The following is a 27,028-nucleotide window of genomic DNA, read 5'->3' as shown; positions in this document are numbered from 1 at the left end:
ACCATAAAACACTTGTTTTCAACATTCGTAGACAATAATGACCTAAATTTAAAAATTAAAGCAACATGTCATTTTACTTAATGCAATAAGAAGGACTTCCATTTGTTGACCTTAGAGGATGCAACAAATATTCTACTTCCTAAGTTCATTGCTAAACTCAGGACACAGGACACGGCAGTTGAAATCTGTACTTGAACAGATAGTAATACTCCTGATGACGTATTTAAAAAATGCCAAACACGGTCCGGGTACTGAGCGAAGCTCTTTATACAGGTTATGTCACCTGTTCCTGATAATAATCCCAAGAGGCAGGTATCTTCATTTTACAGATGTGACGGGGATAATAGTTTAGCCCACTGATCATCACACTCTAGTTTGGGAAGTAAAGTGTTTTTCTCCTATGGTTGTAATCAATACATTTCAGTGATACAAACTGTTTTTACAATGCCCTAAACTGTGGAAATGGCACTATTTTATCTGCTGATTGACAAATGTCAAGCAAACTGCCTATCAGCTATCCAATTTTACCTCTAAGTTGAAGGACTGAGAAGAGGGGAACATTTTAGAACGTGAAGCCTGTAACTGACAGCATGTTTTGATGTTACAAATCACACAGTGTATTCCATTAGTGATATCTAGGCAAGTAATGGATGGCATATTAATTAGCCTTGGCTAGGCATAGCCTTGCTGGTTTATTAGCACTATTTTTTCTTGTTTTAATACGGTATTGGGCACCTTCAAATCTTGTTTTATTTGTGCAAAAATAAACTGACCTGGCCCTTTGGTATGCCTGAGTATCTGAGTTTTCTATGTATATTTATTTCCATGCCACTACCTGCTGCTACACAATTAGTTCCTGAAACTCTTACTGAATTTCAAACAGTGAAACCTAAGATGATCTGTTTTAATGTCAAGTTTCCATTGCAAAGAAAATTTGTAATTTTCCTATTAATTACCCTCCTCTGTGTAGGAGTCATGCCTTATCACTCCCAGAATATAGATGAGGCCCACCTTCACATAAAAGTAGGTAATAAATAGGTTTATTGCCTCTTGGTAGGGCCATCAAATCTCTTTCTTTCTAATGCATTCTTCTTTTTGGAAGCCAAGTGATTTCCTTGCCTCCTATAAAGTTGCTTCATCTAAGGAATAACTAAGCAACTATCTTTTTTCCTATTTAAAAAGTAATCTCTCAAAAACCCTCATTATAGTATTATAAAGTCAATGATGGAAGCTGAAAGTAAAGAGTTGGCAAAAGTTATTTTGAAGTTTTAAGTCACATCTTCACCTCCAAATGTTCGAGAATCTCTAGGGGTTTATTTGGATGAAGGCCCTTCCTATGCAGAAGGATCCAGAATTCTTACAGACACAGCAGGTTCCAAAAATCTTCTCTAGATAAAGTTGAAGAGTAGAACAATTACATAAGGAAAATCAAATGCACCAGAAGGGCAGCACTGAAGGCAGATGTCTTTGAACTCTCGCTCATGAGGAAACATAATTATCACCTCTGTTTCAAAACAGTTCAATAAAATAAAATTGAAAATGCCATACAGAAGGCAGAAAACTTAGTTTGAATTGCCTCTTGGATGCTGAATTTTATTACAAGGGTCCCTTTTCAAATGCTGAATAAACAGCAAAAAAGAATCCTGGCCCTAATTTACCAAAGAAAACAAAAGGGATAAGAAAGCTTGTAGGAGAGGCAGCAGGCCCCAAAAGAACTACAACATTACTGGGTGAAAGTTCGTCCCTCATCATTGGATACTTTAAATTAAAAGCTTGCAATAAAAAATATATCTAAAATAGCTTTTTATGTATAGTTGTGTCTATGTGTGCATATACACATTTGTGTTTTGTTTTATTGCTTTGGGGTTTTTTTTGCAATGTTAATATATAAATTCAATTCACTCTAATACTAGCTTAAAGAACAGACATTAATAGTTCTATAATTTAGGAACTAGGTGAACAGGAGAAAAATATATTCTCACTCAGTTGTATGTGAAATTTAAATCTTTAATAGATGGTAACATACTGTCCCCTTTCTCTACTTTTTCTCCACACGGTACCCCCTCAGTTATGCTCCAAGCCTAGGATAAACGTATTCCAGCTATCACCCTTTCCTCACTTTGTCCAACTAAAAAGAAATGAAAATAAGGTCAGCATCCAGCCGTGCTGCAGGGTACTCTAACGCTGTATCCTGGAAGAACTACGGTAATTGTGTTGCAAACACCGATTATAAACCCCAGAGAGATGACAACATTTTGTTCTCAATAAACCCAAATGTGGAACAACATTTCAATTGAAGACCTCATATATATTTAAAAAGCATTCTGAAGCCCACTGTCCTGAAAGAGCTATGGCAGTAGGAAGTCCCAACTGAAGCTGAGATTTAATATCTGATGTACTGGAAAGCAGCCCCATTTGCTAAAGGACCCATATGCCAAATAACCAATTTGCAGAGTTTACAAAATGTACCGTTTACCAAAATCTTATTTACCTATCAAGTTTGTAGCAATTCGTATTGGAAAGGAAAGATATTTTTAACAACTTTTGTGTAGCTTTATTTGACTAGATTTCTTTGAGTGTTTCACTAATTTGTTACAGCTGGACAAAATGGGGGTTGGGGGACTAAGAGGCAAGGGGAGAGTCTGAAGCCTCAGAACCCTGGAGTTGTCTGGCTCCCAAGAGCTCTAGCAAAGTCTCCAACGGGACTTTTCCTCCACTCTCCTGCCCTCTTCACCTCCCTTTATGAGCACGGCAGTGCCAAGAGGCCTCTGCGGAGGATGTTTGGGGTCCAGCCACAGGAGCAGAAACTGCTACAAAGAAGGCAGAAAAGAGAGAAAGGAGTTTTCCCCCAAGGATGAGGTCTGAGTACTAGGCGGTGAGCAGATGCTAACTAAAAGCCTAGGGAACTCTTTCCAGGAGGGCCTTTGGTCATATCCAAGGGAGTACAGGGCCACATGGCCCTTGGGAGTGGGCAGGCTGGGGAGCCTTAGGCAGTGAAGCCATATCCATGGCCCTTGCTACCCATGATATGACGTGAGCTTCCTTGTGCAGACTGCAGGACAGACTTCTACCAGGAGCTCACGCCCAGGAGAAATATTTGGAATTACTGGTGAGAAACACCTAGAGAGAAATGCCAAGGTTCAGTACCTGGGCTGGAGGGCCTCCAGGACAGGACTTTGCCGGTATGAACAGTATCTCATCTGCATCTGTAGGCTACAAAGAATCTGGGACATTTAGAATGAGTGCAACAGCGTCGAGACTGGCCAATTATATTGTTATTTTTTTAATGTTTATTTATTTTGAGAGAGAGGGAGACCACGAACAGGGGAGGGAGGGAGCGAGGGGCAGGAGGGGGAGAGGGAGAAGGAGAGAGAGAATCCCAAGCAGGCTCTGCACGATCAGTGCAGGGCCCGACATGGGGCTCAAACCCATGAACTGTGAGATCATGACCTGAGCCAAAATCAAGAGTCAGATAGTTAACCGACTGAGCCACCTACGAGCCCCTGGTCGATTATCTTTTAAATACTTCTCTTGGATAAAAACCAAATTGTTTAATAGAATAAAATGGTTTGTCTAAAGGGAGACGTGTTTAAAATTTTTTTACCATAAACAATGGAGTTCTTCATAATCAAGATATTTTCAGGAAAAGGAGGAAATTCTAAACTATTCATGTTTTGCTGAATTCTTTTATCAGTTTCTTTCCATTTTCTCTTATTACTTTGTCATCTTATCCTCTTTGAAAAATTAAATTAGATAATAAACCTATTTTTATAGATATAAAGCCTTAGGATATTACAAGAGGACCTTTCAGACTTCAGAACTTCAAAAGATAACTTAATACATCAAAGTCTGTATCTTCAGATCTTAGAATTTTTAAACTTAGTACAGCTAGTTTCTATTTAAAGTTTCCCTAGTGTGTTTTCTATTTCTGAGAAATTTTACAACAACAAATAGTTACTAAAAATAATCTCTTTGAAATTACAGTAACTGCATGAGAGAGATGTTGCATTCTGTAGTCTCAACTTTTTTAAAAAAGCACTACCAATGTTTAACCACAAATTGACTAAAAGTTTTTTTTTTTAATATGAAACTTACTGTCAAATTGGTTTCCATACAACACCCGGTGCTCATCCCAACAGGTGCCCTCCTCAATGCCCATCACCCACCCTCCCCTCCCTCCCATCCCCCATCAACCCTCAGTTTATTCTGTTTTTTTTTTTTTTTTTTTTTAAGTTTATTTATTTTTGAGACAGGGAGAGACAGAGCATGAACAGGGGAGGAGCAGAGAGAGAGGGAGACACAGAATCTGAAACAGGCTCCAGGCTCTGAGCTGTTAGCACAGAGCCCGACGCAGGGCTCGAACTCACAGACCGTGAGATCATGACCTGAGCCGAAGTCAGATGCTTAACCGACCAAGCCACTCAGGCGCCCCTATTCTCAGTTTTTAAGAGTCTCTTATGGTTTGCCTCCCTCCCTCTCTTTTTTTCCTTCCTCTCCCCCATGGTCTTCTGTTAACATACGGTATCTGTCTTTCTCTGTATGACTTATTTCACTTAGCTTAACACTCTCCAGTTCCATCCACATTGCTACAAAAGGCCGTATTTCATTCTTTCTCATTGCCAAGTAGTATTCCATTGTGTATATAAACCACAATTTCTTTATCCATTCATCAGTTGATGGACATTCAGGCTCTTTCCATAATTTGGCTATTGTTGAAAGTGCTGCTATAAACATTGGGGTACAAGTGCCCCTATGCATCAGCACTCCTGTATCCCTTGGGTAAATTCCTGGCAGTGCTATTGCTGGGTCATAGGGTAGGTCTATTTTTAATTTTTTGAGGAACCTCCACACTGTTTTCCAGTGTGCACCAGTTTGCATTCCCACCAACAGTGCAAGAGGCTTCCCGTTTCTCCACATCCTCTCCAGCATCTATAGTTTCCTGATTTGTTCATTTTAGCCACTGAGACTAAAAGTTTTATAAACACAGAGAACTGAAGATTCCTGAAATCTCAAAAATCATCAAATCTCAGAATTGGAAGAAATCTCAGAAATCTTGTAGTTGTATCTGTGAGTGGGGAAAAGAATAAAGGCATTAAGCAAGGGGAGGTATTAATGAGAACAGCTACAGGGGGCAATAATTTAAAGTTATAAGAAATGATGGCCAGAAAATGAGGTGTTTAAATTTAATGTTTCACAGTTGGAGCAGCTCCAAAAGACAAAATCTGAAGTATGAACTAGTGTGGATAATGGGGAGATCAGGACACTAAGCTAAACGTGTCCATGTGTGGATAGTGTGGTGACCTGAGAGGAGGGCTAGACCAGAGGCAAGAAGGCAGGCCGAGGGGAGCCAGGTGCCAAATCTCCTCCCTCTGGTGAAGTGAGGGCTGAGAAAGGATGGCTAATATCCAAGAGGAGTAAAAGTCGCTGCATTTATATGCAAAAGCCTCAAAGAAATCAGTTATTTTGTGATTTTTTTTTGGTTGTTGTTATAGCTCCAAGGTGCATAGGTCAGAAGTGAAGAAAACTTCCTAAGGTAGAAAGACCGGACAAGGAACAGATTTCACTTGGGAGGGCAAGAGGATAGAAGCATGAGATCAGGAGACAGCTATGTTTTAATAAAGGCAGTAAGGTAGACTGTGAATGTTATGGGTAAGGCTTCTAGTGGCTATCAGTAGTTAAGTTTTGGGGAAGTCAAAGTTATATGTGGATTTTTGACTGTGCAGGACAGTGTGTGTGGTGCCCGTAACCCCTGTGTTATTCAAGGGTCAGCTATACTGAGCTTTAACGACAAGCCACAGTAACGACCTTGTAATTAATACCCAATAAATAGTTCTATCTGTTGGCTAATTTAGCTGTATCTTAAATTTGTTAGGCCAACACTTTAGATAAAAACACCAAAGAGCATAAAATAAAATGAACTGGTTTATAGGGCAGGAAGTATGGTCAGAATACAAAGATCTGAATTATTAAAATTTCTGAAGTGATATAAAAAAAGGATGACCTTTACGTGAGAATAACAATGTGCTTCAATTTATGCAAATGTTATGAGCGCCTACCCAATGGGAATCAAGGCTTCATAAAAGCTAAGAACTCTCAGGCATGCTTCATCATATTTTGCTGTGTCTAACTCTGCCATTTTCTGTAATTATTGTTTTCAGGGGAAGTGTCCCTCCCCTAGCCAAACCTTGTAAAATGTTCAAGTTGGTACACAAAGTTCCTTCAGCATAGCACAGTGAAATCACTGAGCAAGAAACTAAAAGGGAATTTAAAAAGGAAGCCTAATCTTTGGATGGATGGTATATTAAGGTATGAGTGTCCTTACCAATAGAAAAGGCAAGGTAAAAGCTCCATTAAGAAACAAAGGTGGGCACATTAGAGCTTGGGGAAAACAGAGAAAATACAGGAGAATACAAATAATCTAAACACTAAATCACCTGAGCCACCAAGTTAGAGTAATCTTACCTACAAATACAACATACTTCACTGTTAGTGTTGAGAGGGAAGTTAAATACCTAGAGAAAACAGCATTCTCCAAGTTAATGCCTCTGGGGTATTAGCCTGGTAAAGAATTCTGACACACTTTACCCTTCTATAGAGGGCCACCATTCTCTTCTACAATGTGGCTGCAGTGGATGTGTGGTCTCAATTTAGTCATTCAGTAGCTACTGAACAGCAGAGCAGCACAGAGAGAGAGAGAGAAAAGAGGGGGTGGTGCACACAGCAGGCTGACACACCCATGAGTCTTGCTCCAAAGAAACCTCAATCTAGGGAAGAAGATAAAATAAGTTTGCAAGTTATTTGACTCTTAAATGTGGTTCAACTGTTGCAGAAGGCTGCAGGATTGGTCTTGCAGCTGAAGAGATGGAGACATGAGCTGGACATAGAACAGGTGGGTCTGTTCAAAAGGAAAAGAGACGGAAGTGTTGCAGGCCATGGGGGGAGGGAGGAGTGAGGCTGGTGCAGGCAGTGTGAGTCACCACTTTGGATGGGGCTTAGAGCTGCAGTGGGGAGTCTGGGAAGCCAGACGGGGCCTGTAGCCCAAGGTCAGAGAGCTCAGCAATGCTTTCACTTGTTTTTATCAGCTTCCTTTTATTTTCCACGGCAAATATTCCAAAATCTCATTAATCACCTCTGTGTCCCAGGCACCCAACCATCATCATCACATTACCTGACCTCCGATGTGTGACCGAACAGTCTTCCATCAAAGCATGGCTCACTGTCTCACCACCTACTCCCTAAACCAAAATATATATTCAAGCTCAGCCTTGCTTCCTGCCTTAGCAAGTGAGGAATCCTCTGTTCTTTCCTTCTGTTCCTGTCCCCTCATGATTTCTGAGAAAATTTGCTCTGTCATGAATCCACTCTGCTTTCAGCTTTTCCTCTATTGAGTTTTCTCCACCTTTAAAAATACGTCCCTAGTCCTCCTTGATGCAGCTGTCCCTTCTAGTGACCACCCCAGCTCTGCCCTCTCCTTTATCAGCAAGTTCCTTGGAGGAGCCACCTAAACTTGCTGTCTCCACTCACATCCATCTTTGCACCACTTAAATCTGGCTTCAGAAACCCCCAGTACCGAGAAATTCCTCTCGCTGAGATCAACAAATACCACCTAGTCACTGCACCCAAGGGACTCTGCAAGTAAAGATTCCGTTGGCACCTAGAACTTCAGAGAAGTTGCACGTGTTTCAGAGAACGAATCCATTAAAGTCCATGAGCATCTGACCTTGCTAACAGGCCAACTACTGCTGAAAAAGACTTACTTAGATGAAATCAATATTTGCAAATACAAAATTGTAGCCATTTATAGCCATATACAGAAAAGCTAAGATGTTTTTTAAAGTCTCAAAACCATTTGTACAAACACAAATAAGACATTTGTCCCATGATTCTTTCTTAGGAAATAGCTTTGTAATTAGGATGAATCATACTTTTTTCCTACTATATGCCACCATTCAGTCTGTAAATACCTCACTCATGAATCAAAAGAGATATAAAAAAAAAAAAAAAAAAAAAGATGCAATTACTTTTACGGAGTTCTTCCTTTAAACTGCACATAATTCAGAAATCTCAAAATAGGACTCTTTGGCAACGACTATGATGATGACAAAGCCAAGAGATCTTACTTTATCTGAGAACAAGTAGTAAACTGCTTTCAAAGTTTCTCTAGTATTCTCTTAGAATGCTGAGAAGAGAATCACTTACTCCCCAGCCGCAGACTATATAAAGTCATAAATACTACTTGTGAAATGCCCACTATTTCTGATTCCCTTTAATCTCTACTTTGTTAGAAGTGAGGCTTCATGACAACTAAGACGACCTCTCTAACTTCAGATCTTACCACGTAAAAAGATGACCTCTGGCCCCTAGTCAGGCCAGTCTCCACTGCTGGACCTTGAGCCCTCACTGTTCTCTCAATTCCTTTACCAGATCAAATCCTCCTATTCCTCAAGATCTAATTCAAGGTCTGGGGCACCTGGGTGGCTCAGTCAGTTAAGGTCCGACTCTTGATTTTGGCTCAGGTCATGATCTCACTGTTCATGAGCCGGAGCCTGACGCTGGGTTCTGCACGGACAGCAAGTAGCCTGCTTGGGATTCTCTCCCTCCCTCCCTTCTTTCTCTCGGGCCCCTCCTCTGCTTGTGCTCTCTTTCAAAAGAAAGAAACTTAAAAAGCTCTAATTCAAGGTCTAACTCAATCTAACTCTCCCCCTTACTCTGCCAGCTCACTACGCTTCTCTACTTTATGCTCGTATATTGTTTCTGTGGTACTTGATCATACGCTTTCTAAATGTGAGCACACGGATGTGCTCACCAGTGTTTATTCTGATGCCGCCAAGAGCATGCCTTGATCACACAGTATTAAATATAAAACACGGGTCTTATCTAAGATTCTTATCTAAGGTTACATACATTTAACAAAAAGACACTTTCTTTAGAATATTTAAATACAGGGGTGCCTGGGTGGCTCCGTTGGTTAAGCATCCCACTTTGGCTCAGGTTATGACCTCCTAGTTCATGAATTTGAGCCCCACATCGTGCTCTCTGCTGTCAGTGCAGAGCCCATTTTGGACCCTCTGTCTCCCTCTCTCTCACAAATATTTAAAAAAAGAATATTTAAACATAAACACCTTATATTTACAATATTTAGTCACAATTTTAATGATAATACATTACAGAGCAAATTTTTTATAATGTTTGTCTTTGCCTAAACTCTATCAAGTCTATCCTAATTTCAGCTCTTACCAATGTCCATCTCTAACCTATTAAAATATAAGCCTTCATTATGACTGATTTAGTAACGTAAGTAGTGGGTACAGTCTACCTGAATTACTAAGGAAACTAATATTGGAACCAACATACTGTTTTTACTGATGAGAAAGGTTATTAATTTCTTTAACAAAAATTAATTGGTGGGGTGCCTGGGTGGTTCAGTCAGTTAAGCATCCGACTCTTGGTTGTGGCTCAGGTCGTGCATGATCTCACGGTTCGTGAGTTCGAGCCCTGCATCAGGCTGTGTATGGACAGTGCAGAGCCTGTTTGGGATTCTCTCTCCCTCTCTCTCTGTTCCTCCTCCACTCATGTGTGCATACTCTCTCCCCACCCCCTTCAAAATAAACATAAAAAAATTAATTGGTAAACTACTTGGAAACTTCATCTGGATTTACTATTATGAACCTATTGTGCTTGTTAAAATTCTGTTCTAGAGGAAAGCAAGTAAGCCTTAGGACATAGAAAAGAATATGCAAAGACATTTCCATGTATTCCCACCAACAGTACGAAGCTGCTCTCCTGAGCGGAAGCATAGACTGGCCAAGTGATAGATTGTCTATCAAAATGACATCTAAGGGCAGTCTGCAAAAACACAATACAGGTGGCTGTCCAGCTATGAGGACTGCTGATTAACTGGTTGAGGAGCTTGTCAGATCTGCTACCCCAGAGCAGTGATAACTGTGGCAGAGCAGATACTGACTAACACCACTTCTGCTCCAAGTTAGTTCATTACCATCATAAGTCACCAAGAACTTCATACCCAGTGAATAAAATGCAGGAAGGCCCCTTGTGTCTTGACTTCTAAGAAGGTCACTGCCAAGGTTCATGTTTGACTAGGGCAGTTTTTCTTAGTTTGGGTAATAATATGCCTTCCCTTCAAGGCCTATGCACACATACGCTCTAATACCGGACTTTGGTACTGCGGGCCATGTTTTCCTTATGTGACCTTCTGCTAGAGGCCATTTCGAACCTATGAGGAAATGGGAAATACAAATCATAAACGATGAATACCGGATTTTAAAACTTTTGTACAACAGACTCAAGAGTTCTGCCACAAGTTCCCACATGGAGTCCCAAGGTACTTTCAGACTATATGTATGCAGTGCAAAATTACTCCAACCAATGGACATTGTTTGGCGATACAATCTATTACTTCAAAGAAAGTAGCTCTTAACCTACCAATGAGACACACAACCCTCAACACAAATATCTCACATTATCATCTAGGAAACTGTATAGCACCTTCACAGCTTCAAACGCTAGTTGTTTAAAAGTCTATAATATGTTCTGTAAACTCTTTTAAAACGTGTTCTGTATGATAAGGAGTCACAGACAGATGTTTACTTCACAGTACTGAAGTCTCTGTTGGAGAAGTATCTTAGTCCCCATAAACAGGCCTGTAACACGAGCAGGAGAACAACAAAGACCAAGAAGAAGGGCACAAACAGAACACCTGCTGTCCCAAGATTTAAGACAGTATTGTTCTCATGTAATCTTAGAATGGAAAGAATCTAGCACATAGTAGGTTACTGTGTGTTTATTATATTCAAATGAACTATAACTGGAAAAGGGACTTGATAAAACAAAACTTGAGAAATCAGTAGAAGTCAGTGGTTACTTTTGCTTCTCTTTCAATTATCATTTCCTACGAAAAAGACAACTAAGCCATAATGAAAAGTATTTGCATGACGTTATTATGACAGGATAAGCACACTCACATGGGCATGCTGAGTGTCTGTGTCAGCTCTGATGGATTCTCTAAGTTGGTTATCTTATCAAGTAGGAGAATACTTGGAATGTGCTTTAATGTGTTCAAATGTAATACTTCTGTACAGAGGGAATGAAAGCCATTGAGGACAGACATGCTTCCCTCTCCCACACAACTCTGTTAGGAGAAAGCAACTTAATTTTAGAAAGTTCCTAATATACTTTCATCTGGCCCTTCCTCAGTGCAATGCAGAGGGACCAGCTTGTGACAACCGTGCCAGGACTCGCTTTGCTCCATCCAGATTCTATGACAAAGTGAGATTGCGTTTAGCAATCCGATGATAAATGTAGGGTGCCTATGTTACAAAATATGTATAATGACATTATATAGAAGTGAGATTTACATCACATATAAAAATATTCTCTGCAGGGGCATCTGGGTGGCTCAGTTGGTTAAGCATCTGACTTCTGCTCAGGTCATGATCTCACGGTTCATGAGTTCGAGCCCCACATCGGGCTCTGTGCTGACAGCTCAGAGCCTGGAGCCTGCTTCAGATTCTGTGTCTCCCTCTATCTTTGCACCTCCCCTGCTTGCGCTCTCTTTCTCTCTCCAAAATAAATAGACATTAAAAAAAATTTTTTTTTCTGCAGAAAAAAGAAAAAAAATGCCTCATTCAGAAAGCTGTCCAGATATTGTTCAACATGAATAAGTAAACAATTTCAGTATGTAGTTTTATGTTCTTGTGAGACTGTTTGTTCACCATCTATTTGTAAAAAGCGAAGCCACATGAACTTGGTCTGCATGTGCGTGTGCAGAGACACACACACCAGCGAGGTCAGTGTTGTTTTAACAATACCTTTGCAATACTCAAAACAAACATCAATTTATTTAAAAACAAAATAAGAAAAGGTCCTACACCAAGTGGAAAACTACACAGAGAAAGTATTTTTAATACGGAAGAAAAAAATCTGTAAAGCTAAAAGAGAAAAGGTACAACCTTTTATAAATAATGCAATGGACACATGCCCAGAATAAAGGAGAAACCAAGTAAAGCTTTTTTGGACAAACCCAAAAAAGAAATCTATCCACAAAGAAATTATATACTATATAAAACCAAAAGGCAGTCACAAGTTCCTGTTAAGATGAATTTCTGGATTCACGGGTCCAGAGGATTTAGATTCAGGCCAACAATTCAACTTGCATGAGGATATATTTTGATTTTCACATTAACAGGAAACTTAAAGCATATTGCTACATGCATTTTGCATTTGCACTAAATTCTTAAAATTTGCTTCAATACAACAGTATAAGGACAGAAAAACTGAACATGTAGCTGCCACACGGGTCTCGAACTGCGTGAGGGAATGGTACTGGCGTCCTCTACTGTCGTTCTGTAGCTCCCACTTCTACCTTCAGAGGGAAAGCTGGCAGAACATTTTAATGTATGTAACAATATTCTTTGCAATCAATGTACAGTTTGCAGAAAGTTCTCAAAGGCAATTCCACAAATTTTACTTACACAGCCTCTTTTTTTTTTTTTTTTTTTTTTTTTAAATTTTTTTTTTTCAACGCTTTTTATTTATTTTTGGGACAGAGAGAGACAGAGCATGAACGGGGGAGGGGCAGAGAGAGAGGGAGACACAGAATCGGAAACAGGCTCCAGGCTCCGAGCCATCAGCCCAGGGCCTGACGCGGGGCTCGAACTCACGGGCTGTGAGATCGTGACCTGGCTGAAGTCGGACGCTTAACCGACTGCGCCACCCAGGCGCCCCTTACTTACACAGCTTCTTCCGCGACGCTGAATTCTAAAATAAACATTTTTGAGTGTCACAGTTATCAGCATTTTTCAGCATGTTACTCTTAAGAAAATAATATAAACATGGTAATGGCATCAATACTTAGGCAAAGACAAGACTTTTGAATGAGTAAAATATACCAAGTATATAATTTTCACTCCCCTATGAAAATGATAATCTAACCAAAACTAGTATATAGATTAATGGCACCACAAGACCTGCATCCAGTCATCCTGGCCTACCTTCCACACTAATAGGTATTTATTATAGCTGGCTGGTATTAGAAAAACAGTAGATAGCCCTAGGGCAAGAGTTTCCTCCTAATGAAGTCAAATAGTACAAGAGAGGCCCTAGGTTGCAATGATGGTCTCCTCAGCACTATCTCAGAATCTGAACCTCACTGAGTAGGGAAATACTAATAAACTAGGGAAACCCTACCTAAGAACCCCAATTCCATACTGATTTTTACATGACCAAATGCCAAGACATTGTTCATTTAAGTTAAAATTAATATGCTTTTGTTAATGTCCCTTATAAAAGCATAGGTAATCTAAAAAACAGGAACAACAAAAATCAGCCCTACTTTTGTCCTTTGGTAATTAAAAAAAAAAAAAAGATTATCTTAAGATAACATTTATTATCAAATGTGCACCTGCCTTATGTGGCCCCCTAGCACTGCCACAAATCTCTCCTCTATTGCAATAAGAGAGTCCATGTGAATTAATATCTGATCGCTAGACTGAGGGTGGTAGGGGCATTACCAATCAGACGTGCATAAACAAGCATATCAAGTGCATATGTGTAAGATGCTGAAAATAGATCATCTACAAAAAACTGTACAAACCATAAATACACTGAGTACCTGTAATATTCATGACGGTGTCCTAGGGGCTCAAATACAAAAACAAGACACATTATCTATCCTAAAGGAGCTCAGAGTCCAAGGGAGAGAGAAAGAAAAAAAAAAAACAAAACAAAACTATAAAAGAGGATGAAAGAAGTGATGAAGACAAATGTATAAATGAGAGTAAGAAGAAGGAAGCCCAATAACCTGGAGAAGCCAGGAGATGGTATGAAGTAGAAAAGTCATTTGAACTGTCTTGAAGGATCAACAGGAACTACCCAAATGGTTGGAACAGTTTAGGAAAAGGAATAGCATGAGAAAAGTATATTCCACGTAGGTGGACTGAAGAGAGGGCAAGAGGTCACAGGAAGAAATCAGTCCAGAAAGGTCAGACAGGGACTGAGCTTTGGGCAATGGTCCACTGACCATGTGACTATTTGGTTAAGCATTGCAGAGGACATAATCCCAAGTGTCTTATAAGAAACACACTGGCCAACCTCACTTCAGAGGTAGGTTGCCTTCACTTCACACAGGACGCTTCACTCAGTAGGCTCCTCAACGACCCTAAGAGAATCCTATTAGTAAAAGCCCTGGCCCCACACTTAAACTCGTGACACAAGATATCTGTAGAACAGATCCTTTAGGAAGAATAATCAAACTCTGCGTGAACTAATTCCTACCTGAATCTCAGTGAGTGAAATCCTATTCATGGAGACAGGTTGAAGACATGCAGTGTCTCCAAACCTCTGGAGTTGAGACACTCTCAATCACATATAGCCGGCTGTGCTGGCCTCTCAGGAGACTGTCTTTACTGAACTGCTCTTTCTCATTCTGCTGTCAGCCAGTGAGGATGAACGCTCTGAGGCTATGTGTGACATTAAACTTAAAGATAAAGTAAAGACGGTGGTCACAACAGTGTACAATGTCTTCCGTGAGGAGCCATGCGTGGGAGGTCTTTCTCTCAAGTCCTTCAGAAATGGTCATATTTTTTCTGAGCATAGGATATGCTTTAATCTTACGGATTTGTCAATGATACTATCCAGTTTCCCCCTAGAGAAGATGCCAGAAAGCTCAAGCCAATTTATGGACCCATATTTTGTAAGAATATAAAACCTATGTATTTTGTGTATTAACCATATAACATGTTTTATATACCAACCTTACACCCTTATTTTCCCTTTAATTTATTCCCTAATATTGTGGTGCTGCTGTCATTGTAGCATACATATTTATGTCCACCACTTTAGCTCTTTATGGGAACACAGCAGGGTATGAAAATACATCAACCAGTTAGCTGATGGGTTCAAAAAACTTAGAGTATTATATGCGAGGCCTATGCTGAAGGCTGGGGATAAAAATGGTCAGGGAGACAGACTTGATTCTAATGGACATGAAATTGAAAGTTCATAGATGAAATAGACAAATGATAATACAGTCAGTAAAACATCTATGCAGGGCAGGCAGAGGAGGGAACACACTCATATGGGGAACAAAGAAGTCTAAGAGCCGTGAAGGTTTCCTGAATGAGGCTAGGAGGGGCTATGCCCTGGTAGGCAAGGCTCAGAGTATTGTACACTCTGGGAATGGGAAGCAGTTCAGGAAGGCAAGGAGTAAAGGGACAACAAAGGAGAACGGAGAGAGGTGAGAAAGCTAAGCAAAGACCAGGTCATGGAGGGCCTGGAAAATCATGTTAAAAAAAAAAAAAGGAGATTTTTAAAAAAATGTTTATTTCTTTAAGAGAAAACACAAGTGGGGGAGGGGCAGAGAGAGAAAGAGAAAACCCCAAGCAGGTTCCGTGCTATCAGCACAGAGCGCGACACGGAGCTCGATCTTGCAACCATGAGATCATGACCTGAGACGAAATCAAGAGTCGGACACTTAACCAAGTGAACCACCCCGGTACACCTAAAGAAAGTAGATTTAACCTTGGAGCATTGTGAAACCCAGGACGGGTTCTGGCCAGGAGCTGACACAATCAGATTTGCACTGTAACGTTTATCGAGTGCTTGCTCTTTTCCAGGCACTGTGCTAAGTGCTTTAGGTACTGCACTGAGTCCTTATAAGAGCCCTACAAAGTAAGCACAGTTACTCCATTTTACAGATGATGGAAGTAAGGCTTGCTGAGGGACACTGCTAATTCCGGTGATGCCAGGGTTCTCTCCCAGGTCTTCTGACTCCGGAGCCTGAGCCTCTAACTTAGTGTGCTGCCACCCTCATTTAGAAGAAGGCTTGATGTTCCAGTACAACATGGAGAAAGGACTGGTTAAGGCAGGCCCAGAACTAGGAAGACCAGCTGAGCTGCTATCTGGTAATTCAGGGGAGATATGATGGCAGAGAGAATGAAAAGAGAAGAATGAATTTGAGAGTAAAGAGAATCCCAAGGCACTTACTGGTTGGGGTTTCACGGCACGTGAGAGAAGCAGAGGGGACGGATCCAAGAATGACGCCCAGGTTGTAACTTGAATAACTGAGTTGATGATAAACAGCGGTTAAGGCAAAGTCTCCACAGCTAGATTCCTAGCTCTGCCATTTCAAAGGTGGAAATCTTGGATGACAACTTAACTTCTCTGTAGCTCGGTTTCCTCATGCATAAAAGGAAGATGATAATGAAACCTCCTCTAAGAATGGGATGATTTAGTTCATGTGAAGCACTTAGGATAATCCTGACCAATAAGTACACAATCTCACCAATATTACCATTGTCATCATTATAGTGCCAGCAATTGGTGTGGGGAAATGGGAGGAACAGCAGTGTAGGGGGAAATGACAAGTTCAATTTTCAACACTGAAGTGCCTACAGCACCTCCAAATGGCAAAGGTCACATGTATGGCTCTGCACTAAGAAAGGGATTTACGAACAAAAGATTTGGACTCAAGCCAAGAGCATATGGAATGATCATTCAAGCCACCAACCTGAGTGACGTGGAGTGGGAGAACAAAGGAACCCAGGAAGCCTTATAAGGAACACAGACACTGAAGGGATACCCAGGTAGGAAGACTCTACAAATGAGTCTTGAGAAGTGGCCAGAGATGTAGGAGAAAAAAGGAGAAGCCCCAGGGAGAAAGTATTTCAAGAAGAATCTACAGTGCCAGTTGTTGCTAGGAGAGGAAGTAAGATATGGATGGAAAGATATTCAATGGATTTAGTAATAAAATCTTTGCCTTAATGGTCTAGGTGACATGGCCACTGCTGTCCGTTTTGGAAGCTAAGAAGTAAAATGTATTAGAGCAGCTATTAATAACAGGTCCACTATGCTAACTAAGTCCTATTAGAGTGGAAAAAGTTCAGATGACTGCCAGCAGTGGAAATAGGGATGGACCCTTAGAAGATCACTAAAGGACAGTATCTGGGGATTAAAGCAAGGAACAAAGCACTACAGGTTTTAGCCTGAACGGACTTAACTAGACGCATGATGCACAAAGCATAAGGCACAGTCCAGAATAGTCAATTATTTCAAATAGGTTGGCTCACGTGGTATGAAGAGGGGCTTCTGAGTGGTAAAATTTAAAAAGTAGATTAGAACCATATTATAGAAAGGCCTGACCATGAAATATGGAAGTGATGCAAATGTTTATAAATACCTTTCCTCCTTGGAAAATGCCTAATTATTCTTTAATTCTCAGCTCATATGCCACCTCTTCAGTGTCACTTTAGGTAAAGATCAACTAACCTTCATGTCCTCAAAATACTTTATATTCACATCTTACAGCACTGCGTTACAATTATGTTTTCTAAACCGAATGATACTCACAGGAATGGACTATGTCTTGGTACCTGCGTCTTGCAGGCCAAATAACACCTGTGCCCAAGAAACATTTTCTGAATAAATATATACACAATTACATTAGAGTGGAACCTTATGAAGACTGACTGAGAGCTAAGTAGTATGGATTGGCAAAGAAGAAACCAGAGGTAGACCAGTCAGAAAGCCAGGAAGTAAAAAGGAGAAGTAATGGGGTCCCATCCATTCAGGCCACTGTGGAAACAGAAGAAGGTGGGATGTCTCTCTAAAAGGCAGTATCAGTAGAATTTGGTGGCCGATTGAAATAGGACAGAGAACAGGAGTAAATTTTTTTTAAAAACCTTAAGAAAATGGGGGCCCCTGCGTGGCTCAATCGGTTAGGCGTCCGACTTTGGCTCACGTCATGATCTCATAGTTTGTGAGTTCAGGCCCTGCGTTGGACCCTGTGCTGACGGCTCAGAGCCTGAAGCCTGCTTGGGATTCTGTGTCTCCCTCTCTTTCAGCCCCTCCCCCACTCACGCTCTGTCTCTCTCTCCCTCAAAACTAAATAAACATAAAAAAAAAAAAAGTCATTTAAAAACCTTAAAAAAATGTATACCCTTTGACTCAGTAATTAGCCTTGGAAATATATCCCAAGGGAATAATTAGAGATTTATGCATACTTTGGTATTATTTATAAGGGTGGTAAACTGGAAACAATTTTAAGTTTGAACAATGGAGGACTAGTTAAATAGTGGTCCTTCTATCTAATACGTGCATACGTTAACATATACTTACACCAATTATGCAAGGATAATGATAAAACATGCACATTATAATAAGTCTTAAAAATATTTCTAAAACAAAATATATGATCTGACTTTAATTTTGTTCGCTATGTATGAATACAGGTGGAAAAACACAGGAAGAGTTTCTGTCAAAAGGTATATAAGGCACATACCAGGTATTTCTTTTTTTTTTTTAATTTTTTTTTTTTTTCAACGTTTTTTATTTATTTTTGGGACAGAGAGAGACAGAGCATGAACGGGGGAGGGGCAGAGAGAGAGGGAGACACAGAATCGGAAACAGGCTCCAGGCTCCGAGCTGTCAGCACAGAGCCCGACGCGGGGCTCGAACTCACAGACCGCGAGATCGTGACCTGGCTGAAGTCGGCCGCTTAACCGACTGCGCCACCCAGGCGCCCCTTTTTTTTTTTTTTTTTTTTAATTTTTTTTTTTTTCAACGTTTTTTATTTATTTTTGGGTATACCAGGTATTTCTGAGATGTGACTGAGCAGACCATAGGTACCTTTTCCTTCTTTATAATGAACTTTCCAGTATTTTTATAATAAATATATTGTTTTTATAATTTAAAAAATTCCGTTTTTACAGGAAGTGAGTTAGTATTGAGAAAAATCAAGTCACCAGTTTATTGTTTTGAGGCTCAGCGGCAAAAGAAAATTACGGGACCACAATTTGAAAGAACAGTAGGAGTGTCACGTTTCTTTGTTTTGCCTTACAGATTAGAGATATGAAGGAGGAGCAGATAAATACAGGAACCAGAATAATGACATGCTTTACAAAAAGGAAACCCTTGATGTATTTTTCCATTTAAACAAAATGCAGAGTATAGCTAAGGATACCAGGCAGAAGGTCTTGGAAAGAGAGAAGAAAAAGAAAAAAATCCTACAAAGGTTACATCTTTGTAGCACTTGGCACAGAAAAATTGTTAACTTACTACATAGTGGGAAGAACATGGGCCTTGGCATCAAATGGAGCAGAAGTGAACTCATGTACCACCCAGCAGCCATGTGACCCTGGGCAAGTCGCTAGAGTGAGTCTGTCTCCTCAGGGGTGGCATGGGGCAAAGCACTGCCTAGCGCAGCCATGAGAATGAAATGATCTGTATGACAGTGACTAGTTGGGTAGACATGAGCTCAGGACCCCACCACTGGAATTTGATTCATTTAGCAGGTCTGAGCCCACACCTGATCATCTGTGTTTTAAATAGCTCCCTGGGCATTAGTACTGCTTGGGCAGGGTAGAGAAACATGTGAACCGCTTAGTGCCTGGCACATGGTAGGTACTTGTTAGATGGCTGTTTTCATGTAGAGAATGAGGGCTCTGTCACTTTTCATTAACACAATGCCAAGACCTGTCCTAAATGAGCAGCTCAGATTTTCTGCTATGAAAGAGAACTAAAATGAACAAAGACAACAGAAATGTCATTAAAGACCTAAAGGCATGCCATGGCATTCAGAGATTCAACCTGACAGACTCCAAAGGTCTTTGACATGTAGTCACATATAATTTTGCTGAGGAGAATTTAAATCATTTCTGCTTCATGACATGTAGGACCAAGTCCTTTAGTTGATCCATGTGCTTTCTTACTGATCAGAACCCAGGTTCATTTAGGTTTGCTGTATTCTATTCATCACCATAAACAGATGAAAGCATTGTTCTTTGTAAAAGGGTCTCAAAACAGAGTCAAATGCTATGCTACAGAGAAATTTGCAAATTTGGGGAAATGGAAAAGGTTTCAGAAAATATTCTAGCAAATGTCAAAGATCTGCTGTATAATTACATTTTTTAAACATAAGGGAAAGGTCTTATCCTTTTTCATAGTTTCCAGCAATAAAAAGTCACATGAAAAGGTCAGAGTGCATGGCATTTAATGCACCCAATATTTCAACAGTTTTTCTGTCTGTCTTTCTTCCTAGTACTTCCTAGATTATGCTAGCTGTTAAGAAGAGTCACCGAAATGCAATCCCGAGGGAGGCCCATCACTCATCAACTAGGATAAACATAATGTGAGCCACAGAGAGCGATGGCTCCTACTGGCCATCTTTGGTCCCCCACCATCTACATCCACTATAGGCAAGAAACAGAATGGATTATTAGCTGTGCATGAAGCAAAAAGTCCAAGAAATTAAAACACTCTGAAAACACTGAAGATTGAGCTATCTATGATTAGTCTACTGCCTAAGTGCCAACTTTCGTGGAGCAAATGAGAACTATCATAGACCAAAATGAGAGAGCCAAACACAGGACTACCAGATACTACATATGTAATCTGGGGGTTCGAGTAAGCAATTCTCTGTCCCTGAATACAGACCGAAGAGTTTTTTAATCAGATGTGCTGATCTAAATTACCTGGCGGGAATTTTATTTTTTCCTTAGTGACTAACCCTATATCCCCTAGATTAGTAGAAATACACCATCTTTCATATTTAGAATATAAACATATGAGCTAAACATGGATTATCTTGGAATTTAAAAACTCAAAACTTGGGGTGCCTGGGTGGCTCAGTCGGTTAAGCGCCTGACTTCAGCTCAGGTCATGATCTCGTGGTGAGTTCGAGCCCTGCATCAGGTTCCATGCTGACAGCTCAGTGCCTGGAGCCTGCTTCAGATTCTGTGTGTGTGCGTGTGTGTGTGTGTGTGTGTCTGCCCCTCCCCTGCTCACACTCTGCCTCTCTCTCTCAAAAATAAATAAACATTAAAAAAATTATTTTTAAAAAACCCAAAACTTAAATATATCTATATGATGTTTTATAGTCTTAACACCTGAGCGGATTTGCTTGAATGACTTCAGCTAGAAATCGACATCTAAAAACATGACTATTTGGGGGCAAGAGTTTAAGTTTTTCAACAATGGCTCCAAACAACCTTCTTAACTACTGTCTATTATTCTACAGTACAAGTCTTCAGCTCGATCACATTCATTGTGCCTAGTTTACTGCACAGCCTCATACTGGCCCAAACTCTATGCCCTTTCTTGTACTCTTCCTATCTTGCCCTCAGCCATCCTTGAAAGTCCAAGGAGAAATTAAGCTTCTTAAAGAAGTGAAGTGTTTCAGGGCACCTGGGTGGCTCAGGTGGTGAAGCGTCCGACTTCGGCTCAGGTCATGATCTCGCGGTCTGTGGGTTCGAGCCCCGCATCGGGCTCTGTGCTGACAGCTCAGAGCCTGGAGCCTGTTTCAGATTCTGTGTCTGCCTCTTTCTCTGACCCTCCCCTGTTCATGCTCTCTCTCTCTCTCTCTCTGTCTCAAAATAAATAAATGTTACAAGTGAAGTGTTTCAAACTATATGCTCTCTCTTTACTGAACACTCCTATAATTACTCAAAATGTTTATATACTATATACCATAAAATTTAACATGTAATGTGATATTTTTTAAGATTTTTCTAGGTGTATTCTTATCTACCCAAGAAGACTGTAAACTTCTAGGCAAGGTCATATTTTATTTTTAATGTTCACCAGTTTATTAAAGGATATGATAAAGCATACATATGAACAGTCAGATGAAGAGATACATAGGGTCTGGGAGGGTCCCAAGCAGAGCAGCTCTGTCCCTGTGGAGTTAGGTCAGTTATCTTCCTGGTATGTAGATGTGTCCACTAAGCAAGGTCGTATTTTAAACAAGACACACCCTCAAACAAATATGAAGTGTTTTATCCTCACCCCCAACCACTTTAACCTAACTTCAAGTGTTTCAAATGTACACATTTGTGCCGCCTAATGGTGAAAAGTAATTATTGCAGGGTTATAACTTAGTAATTGGCTTCTAAAACATTTAACAAAATCAAATAATGGTGGGACCAAATCTTTATTTAAAATCAAAGAAGAGTAAAGCTATTGTTAAAAATGATGAAGCACCAGGGGCACCTGGGTGGCTTAGTCGGTCGGTCATCTGACTTCAGCTCAGGTCATGATCTTGCAGTTTGTGGATTCCAGCCCCATGTCGGCTCTGTGCTGACAGCGCAGAGCCTGGAGGCTTGCTTCAGATTCTGTGTCTCTCTCTCTCTGCCTCTCCCTTGCTCATGCACATGCTCGCTCTCTCTCAAAAATAATAAATAAACATTAAAGAAAAATTTTTTAAAAATGATACAGCACCAGAGATGATGATAATATAACTAACTTTTGGTATGAATGAGTTACAAGTTTAAAATTGTCTGATAAATTTATTAGCACTGTCAATTAAAACAAAAAAAACTTTCTCATATAAAAAGCCTTTTTTCCCTAAGTTAGAAAGTTCCTTTTGGGTTTGGGTTAATATAGTACTGGAAAAACATATAATCACATACTGAAAGGTTGTGAAATCATCCAAGACAGATAATCTATCAGTGTAATACATACTTAGAAGAACATCCAGGACACTAGGCTTGTCTTATTTTTCAGATAAAAGGAAAAACCATTTAACTCGACCATGTGCAGAACATTCCATACCCTCAAGAAGGTTATGATCTAGTAAGAGTATAGAGCAAGCACATTAATGGTGAAATTTAAGGTACTCAGGGTAAACCTTTTGCAGTTACTACCACAGGAATAACACATCTGTGTAACATTATATAATGGGTGCTATATTTCAGGGTAAATGTGTGTCTTCTAAACGTTCCTAATCTCTGTGACATGTATTTTGAACAGAAGTGCAGAAGCTACTTTCCTTGTTTTGCATTTTCATTTATTCAGTCCTTCTTGGTAGGACTTCATCCTTAGTTTCTTGATATCCTAAACTTCTCACGTGCCCATTGCCAAACAGACATCAGCAATGCTGAATTTAGTTATTATGGTGAGCAGTATTCCACTGCAGTAATTTATTTATATAGTCATTTGTTTTAACAGAGAGCTTCTTTTTCCACCTAACTGCTTATCAAAAGCAGATCTCAGGAAGCTAAAGATCAGAAAGTTGGGCTTGGCCCTTTTGGGGGCTTTAATTTGTTTCTAAGATCTTCACTTCTGATCCTTGATGAAACTTTTGATGCTCACTAGATACCACCCCTCGTCCCCCAAAAGTAGAGCTGCCCTTGACTCTCCACCTGATTCCCCCTCCCCTGTCATCTTAGGCAGAACCATAACCTCCTCCTTCGGGACTACCATCCCTCCATGATCTGGCCATTTAGCTACCGCTTTTTCTTTTTCAACATCTTTTTTGAGAGAAACCACTCAGTTCACTATTACAAAAGTGCTTTATGGAGACTCTGTTAACTAAAATCATACTACAAATACAAGAGGCATGGGGCATGCCTGGGTGGCTCAGTTGGTTAAGCGTCTGGCTTCATCTCAGGTCATGATCTCACAACTCGTGAGTTCGAGTCCCATGTCAGGCTCTGTGCTGACAGCTCAGAGCCTGAAGCCTGTTTCCGATTCTGTGTCTCCCTCTCTCTCTGCCCCTCCCCTGCATGTGCTCCATCTCTCTTTCTCTCAAAAATAAAACATTAAAGAAAAAATTTTTTTAAAGAGCATAGGATATTCAGTCAGAGGAACCAGATTCTAATAACTCTGACAAGCTTCTTCATCTCAATTTCTGCTTCAGTTTTGTCCTACAAGTTAAGTATTAATAATGATAACTACCATGTATGGTAATTGTCAGGATTAATTGACCTTAGGCATATGAAATACTTGGCTCAATGCCTGGTACTTAGTAAGTGCTCAATAAATGTTAGCTGCTGTTTCTATAATCACAATCCTATTTCTTTATTATTATTATAAGGTACAGATTCTATTCCACTTTTCTAACTGAAGTAAATAGAACCATCTAACTGTGTTTCTCTTTTTTCTGATATGGCGGGTGGGGGGAATCAGTTGCCAGTTCTAGCAGGAAAAATTACACAGTGGTTGTCGACTAGTTCTCTGAGTGATGACTAAGTAACACACATTCCCCAAAGTTATAAATCAGCTTGCTTCTGAAATATTTTCCAGATCTCAGAACAGAGAGCTCTACAGATATATCCTTATCCACTATAAAATAATCTATTATCCTGCCTACATTTAGGAAGATCTTTTTTAGCAAAAGATGCGTTCCAACAGCATGCTTGTGTTTACAGAGGAATCCAGTTGATGAATGTGTTCTATGATGTCAGAAATACCTTCAAAGAAATCATTAAATACTATAAGCTATCAGATTAGTAAGGACATAAAAAACACATTATTGAATAAGAAGGGTGAGCCTAAGCTGGATGCCACAGTTAAGTGGTACCACATATTAAAACAAAAACACACAAAAAACCATCGCCACTTTAATGTCTTGGTGCCTCCCTGTCCCATTCCATAGGCAGGAAAAACTGTGTTCTCCAGGAGCTTCACTGGGTAGAGGGACACTTGCTATTCATATACAATATGGCCATCAAGCCCACAAGTCCATTTCACATTAGCTATGACCATAGAATTTCAAGAGCAAGCCAAACTAATAGGAACAACATTTTTGGTTTACTATCACAATGTAGTTTTGGATTGACTATACGTTTTTTTTTAATCATGAGTATTTACTTGGAAAGATGCTTCAGCCTGGCAGAGTTCATTAAGATTATACTTTGTACCTTAAAGCACATTAAACCCTAAAGGAACAATGATGCCATTAGGGAAAGATAAAAGAACTTTATACCTTTGCTTGTACGATGGTTCAACATCTTTCATGTTAATCCACAAGCAGTTTTATGACAACGTAGCAATTATCAGATGAAGGTGATAATTTGTCACAGATGCCATCATCGTACAATATGGCTTGGTAGAAATCAGAGTGGAGAGCAGAAACACGTAAACAAGATTTTTCTTCTAGGTGACTGTGGGCTTCAAATCATTCTTGTAAAATCAGTAACACGTCAGCACGTTTCTGGATAGTTCCATTTCCATATACTTTCATAAACGTTATGTGTCTCTACACATGTATGTATCCATATACAAACGTATAAACATGCAGCAATAAGATGTACAATTGGCTTTTATATAACAAATATAAAAATGTAAGCATTTAAATGGATGTGATATCATCAATGGAATCACCTTGTCCTGATATGCCCTTCAACAGACACAACTCTTGAGGAAGTGTGAGGTAGAATTATGAGCTACAAAGTAGGAAGCAGAAGAATGAGGTTCTATCCCTGACTATAGAAATCTCCTAACCACCTGGAGGTCAGTTCAACTTAACTATAAAATGGAGGATGCAGTCAGTACTTGCCTTCCTACCAACCAGAATCATTTGTTGGAACGAGCGGAATAATGAATGCAAAAATACTTTATAAGGTATAAAGAACAATAGTGTAAGTGTTAAGATACTTTCAAGGTAGTTTTGCTACTTTGAGAAAAATTTAAAAAGAGAATGATAGTCTACTTGTATTATTTTCTGTTATTCCAAGAGAAGGAAACATTTTTTATAAGGCTATCTTTGATATTTGATAAAGAATACATACTAAGACATTTTAGTGCATGGGGTCAATTTAGTATAAATGTGACAGTATCTTACACCTTGAGAAAAAAATATGAAAAAGTGCTTTGTAAATTCTAAAGGGCTACATACAAAGTTCAACAACCATTGCCACTTACATAAAAACACAGCCTTTTGATGGTGCTTACCTTCTCTTAGGCGGTCTACGACAAAAGTGAAGCCTGTAGTTCTTGGGTGTAAGACATATTCATATTTCTGAAGCCCATTCTTTTCAGCAAAATCATTACTTCGAGCTTTGCTGTTTTCTAAACAAAACAACAAACTGTTAGAAGCCATAAAATAAAGGAAGAAAAGTGAGATAAGGAACCCCTGAAGGATTTCTTTGATGAAATGGCAGTTATTCCATCTGTAAATACTGAATATGGCATATTGAGTCAAATGAGAAGATACAAACACTGCAGTCCCTAACAAAGATCCTAGAGTTTGGGGAATTTTGAAATTTTTATAATAAGGTATTAAATAGGACTTGTTAGAATGTTTCCTGAAATTCATATTAAAATCTTTAAAATTCTTAAAGGGATTTCATAAAATAGTCAACATACAATGAAAGCTGAGGTACAAATAAAATACTAACAAACCAAAATTTTCATAAAATAGTCCTTACATAACAAAAACTGAAATACCAAAAGAGGTTAATAAAACTAAAATACTTTAAATAAACATAAGGACCTCTACACTCAGAAAAAAACAAGTAGTCAATATGCCAAATATATCAAAACAACATTTTTTTAGCCCAGTAATTTAGGGCTTCAATGCAAAGTGAAATCTCTGCCCTGCTCAGGCATAGAGCATGCTAATATTACTAACCAAAACCTCTCCCCAACAGAATGGGCACATGATTAGCACATCGTGTACAAACATCTGAACATGGTTTGGCTGAATATAGTTACAGAGTCAAGTATATGTTCCAGTTGTTGGCAAAAGTTGCTTTTTCCATTCCATGAGGTAACTTTATAAGTTCCAAGAAGAACCAAACCCGTTATTCAGCAAATATATTTGGAAAAAGTAGTGTTCAGAAATTTGGCCTCAACTGCTGGGAGAGATCATGAAATACCTTCTGATGACAGCAGATGTTAGAATCCGCAACTCTCAGCTGCATCCTAAAATTTATAGACTATTCCAAGTCACAAGAAAAAAAACTTTATATAAACCCAACCCTCCTCGGAATAAATTTAAGATCACGGAGTCCTCAAACCTCAAAAAACCATAGATGAATTCTTCAACATGACAATATTCAAAGAATACCCCTTTAAAGGTGTTAACACTATTTTATAGTTGAAGAATCGAGTCAAAGAACTAATACCCACAGTCCCTAGCAAGACAAAAGTACAGCCTGGAAACAAGAAAAGGAGTAAGCTCTTCTCACGTTCATTTGAGAATATCCTGGGTATGGGACTCCAAAATAGTTTTTGATAGACAGCTAGGAGGCCCTTCCATGGAATGAAGAATCCTAGGGACACTACAAAGATG

The 27,028-nt window shown here is 39.6% G+C and overlaps 1 protein-coding gene across 7 annotated transcripts in view; it reads right to left on the bottom strand.

Moving 5' to 3' along the window:
- The window catches only part of LCLAT1 (lysocardiolipin acyltransferase 1), a 184,910-nt gene that overhangs the window by 44,490 nt on the left and 113,392 nt on the right, over window positions 1–27,028 (bottom strand). For all 7 annotated transcript variants that reach the window (XM_058682946.1, XM_058682947.1, XM_058682945.1 and 4 more), the window contains one exon: window positions 25,687–25,803. In XM_058682946.1, coding sequence (XP_058538929.1) covers window positions 25,687–25,803 — 117 coding nt within the window. The remainder of the gene's footprint in view (window positions 1–25,686; window positions 25,804–27,028) is intronic.

Source organism: Neofelis nebulosa, chromosome 9 (assembly GCF_028018385.1).
Source record: "Neofelis nebulosa isolate mNeoNeb1 chromosome 9, mNeoNeb1.pri, whole genome shotgun sequence".
Lineage (NCBI taxonomy): Eukaryota > Metazoa > Chordata > Mammalia > Carnivora > Felidae > Neofelis > Neofelis nebulosa.
Note: the sequence above shows the minus strand (reverse complement) of the source record. Positions and strands in the feature narration are given on the sequence as shown.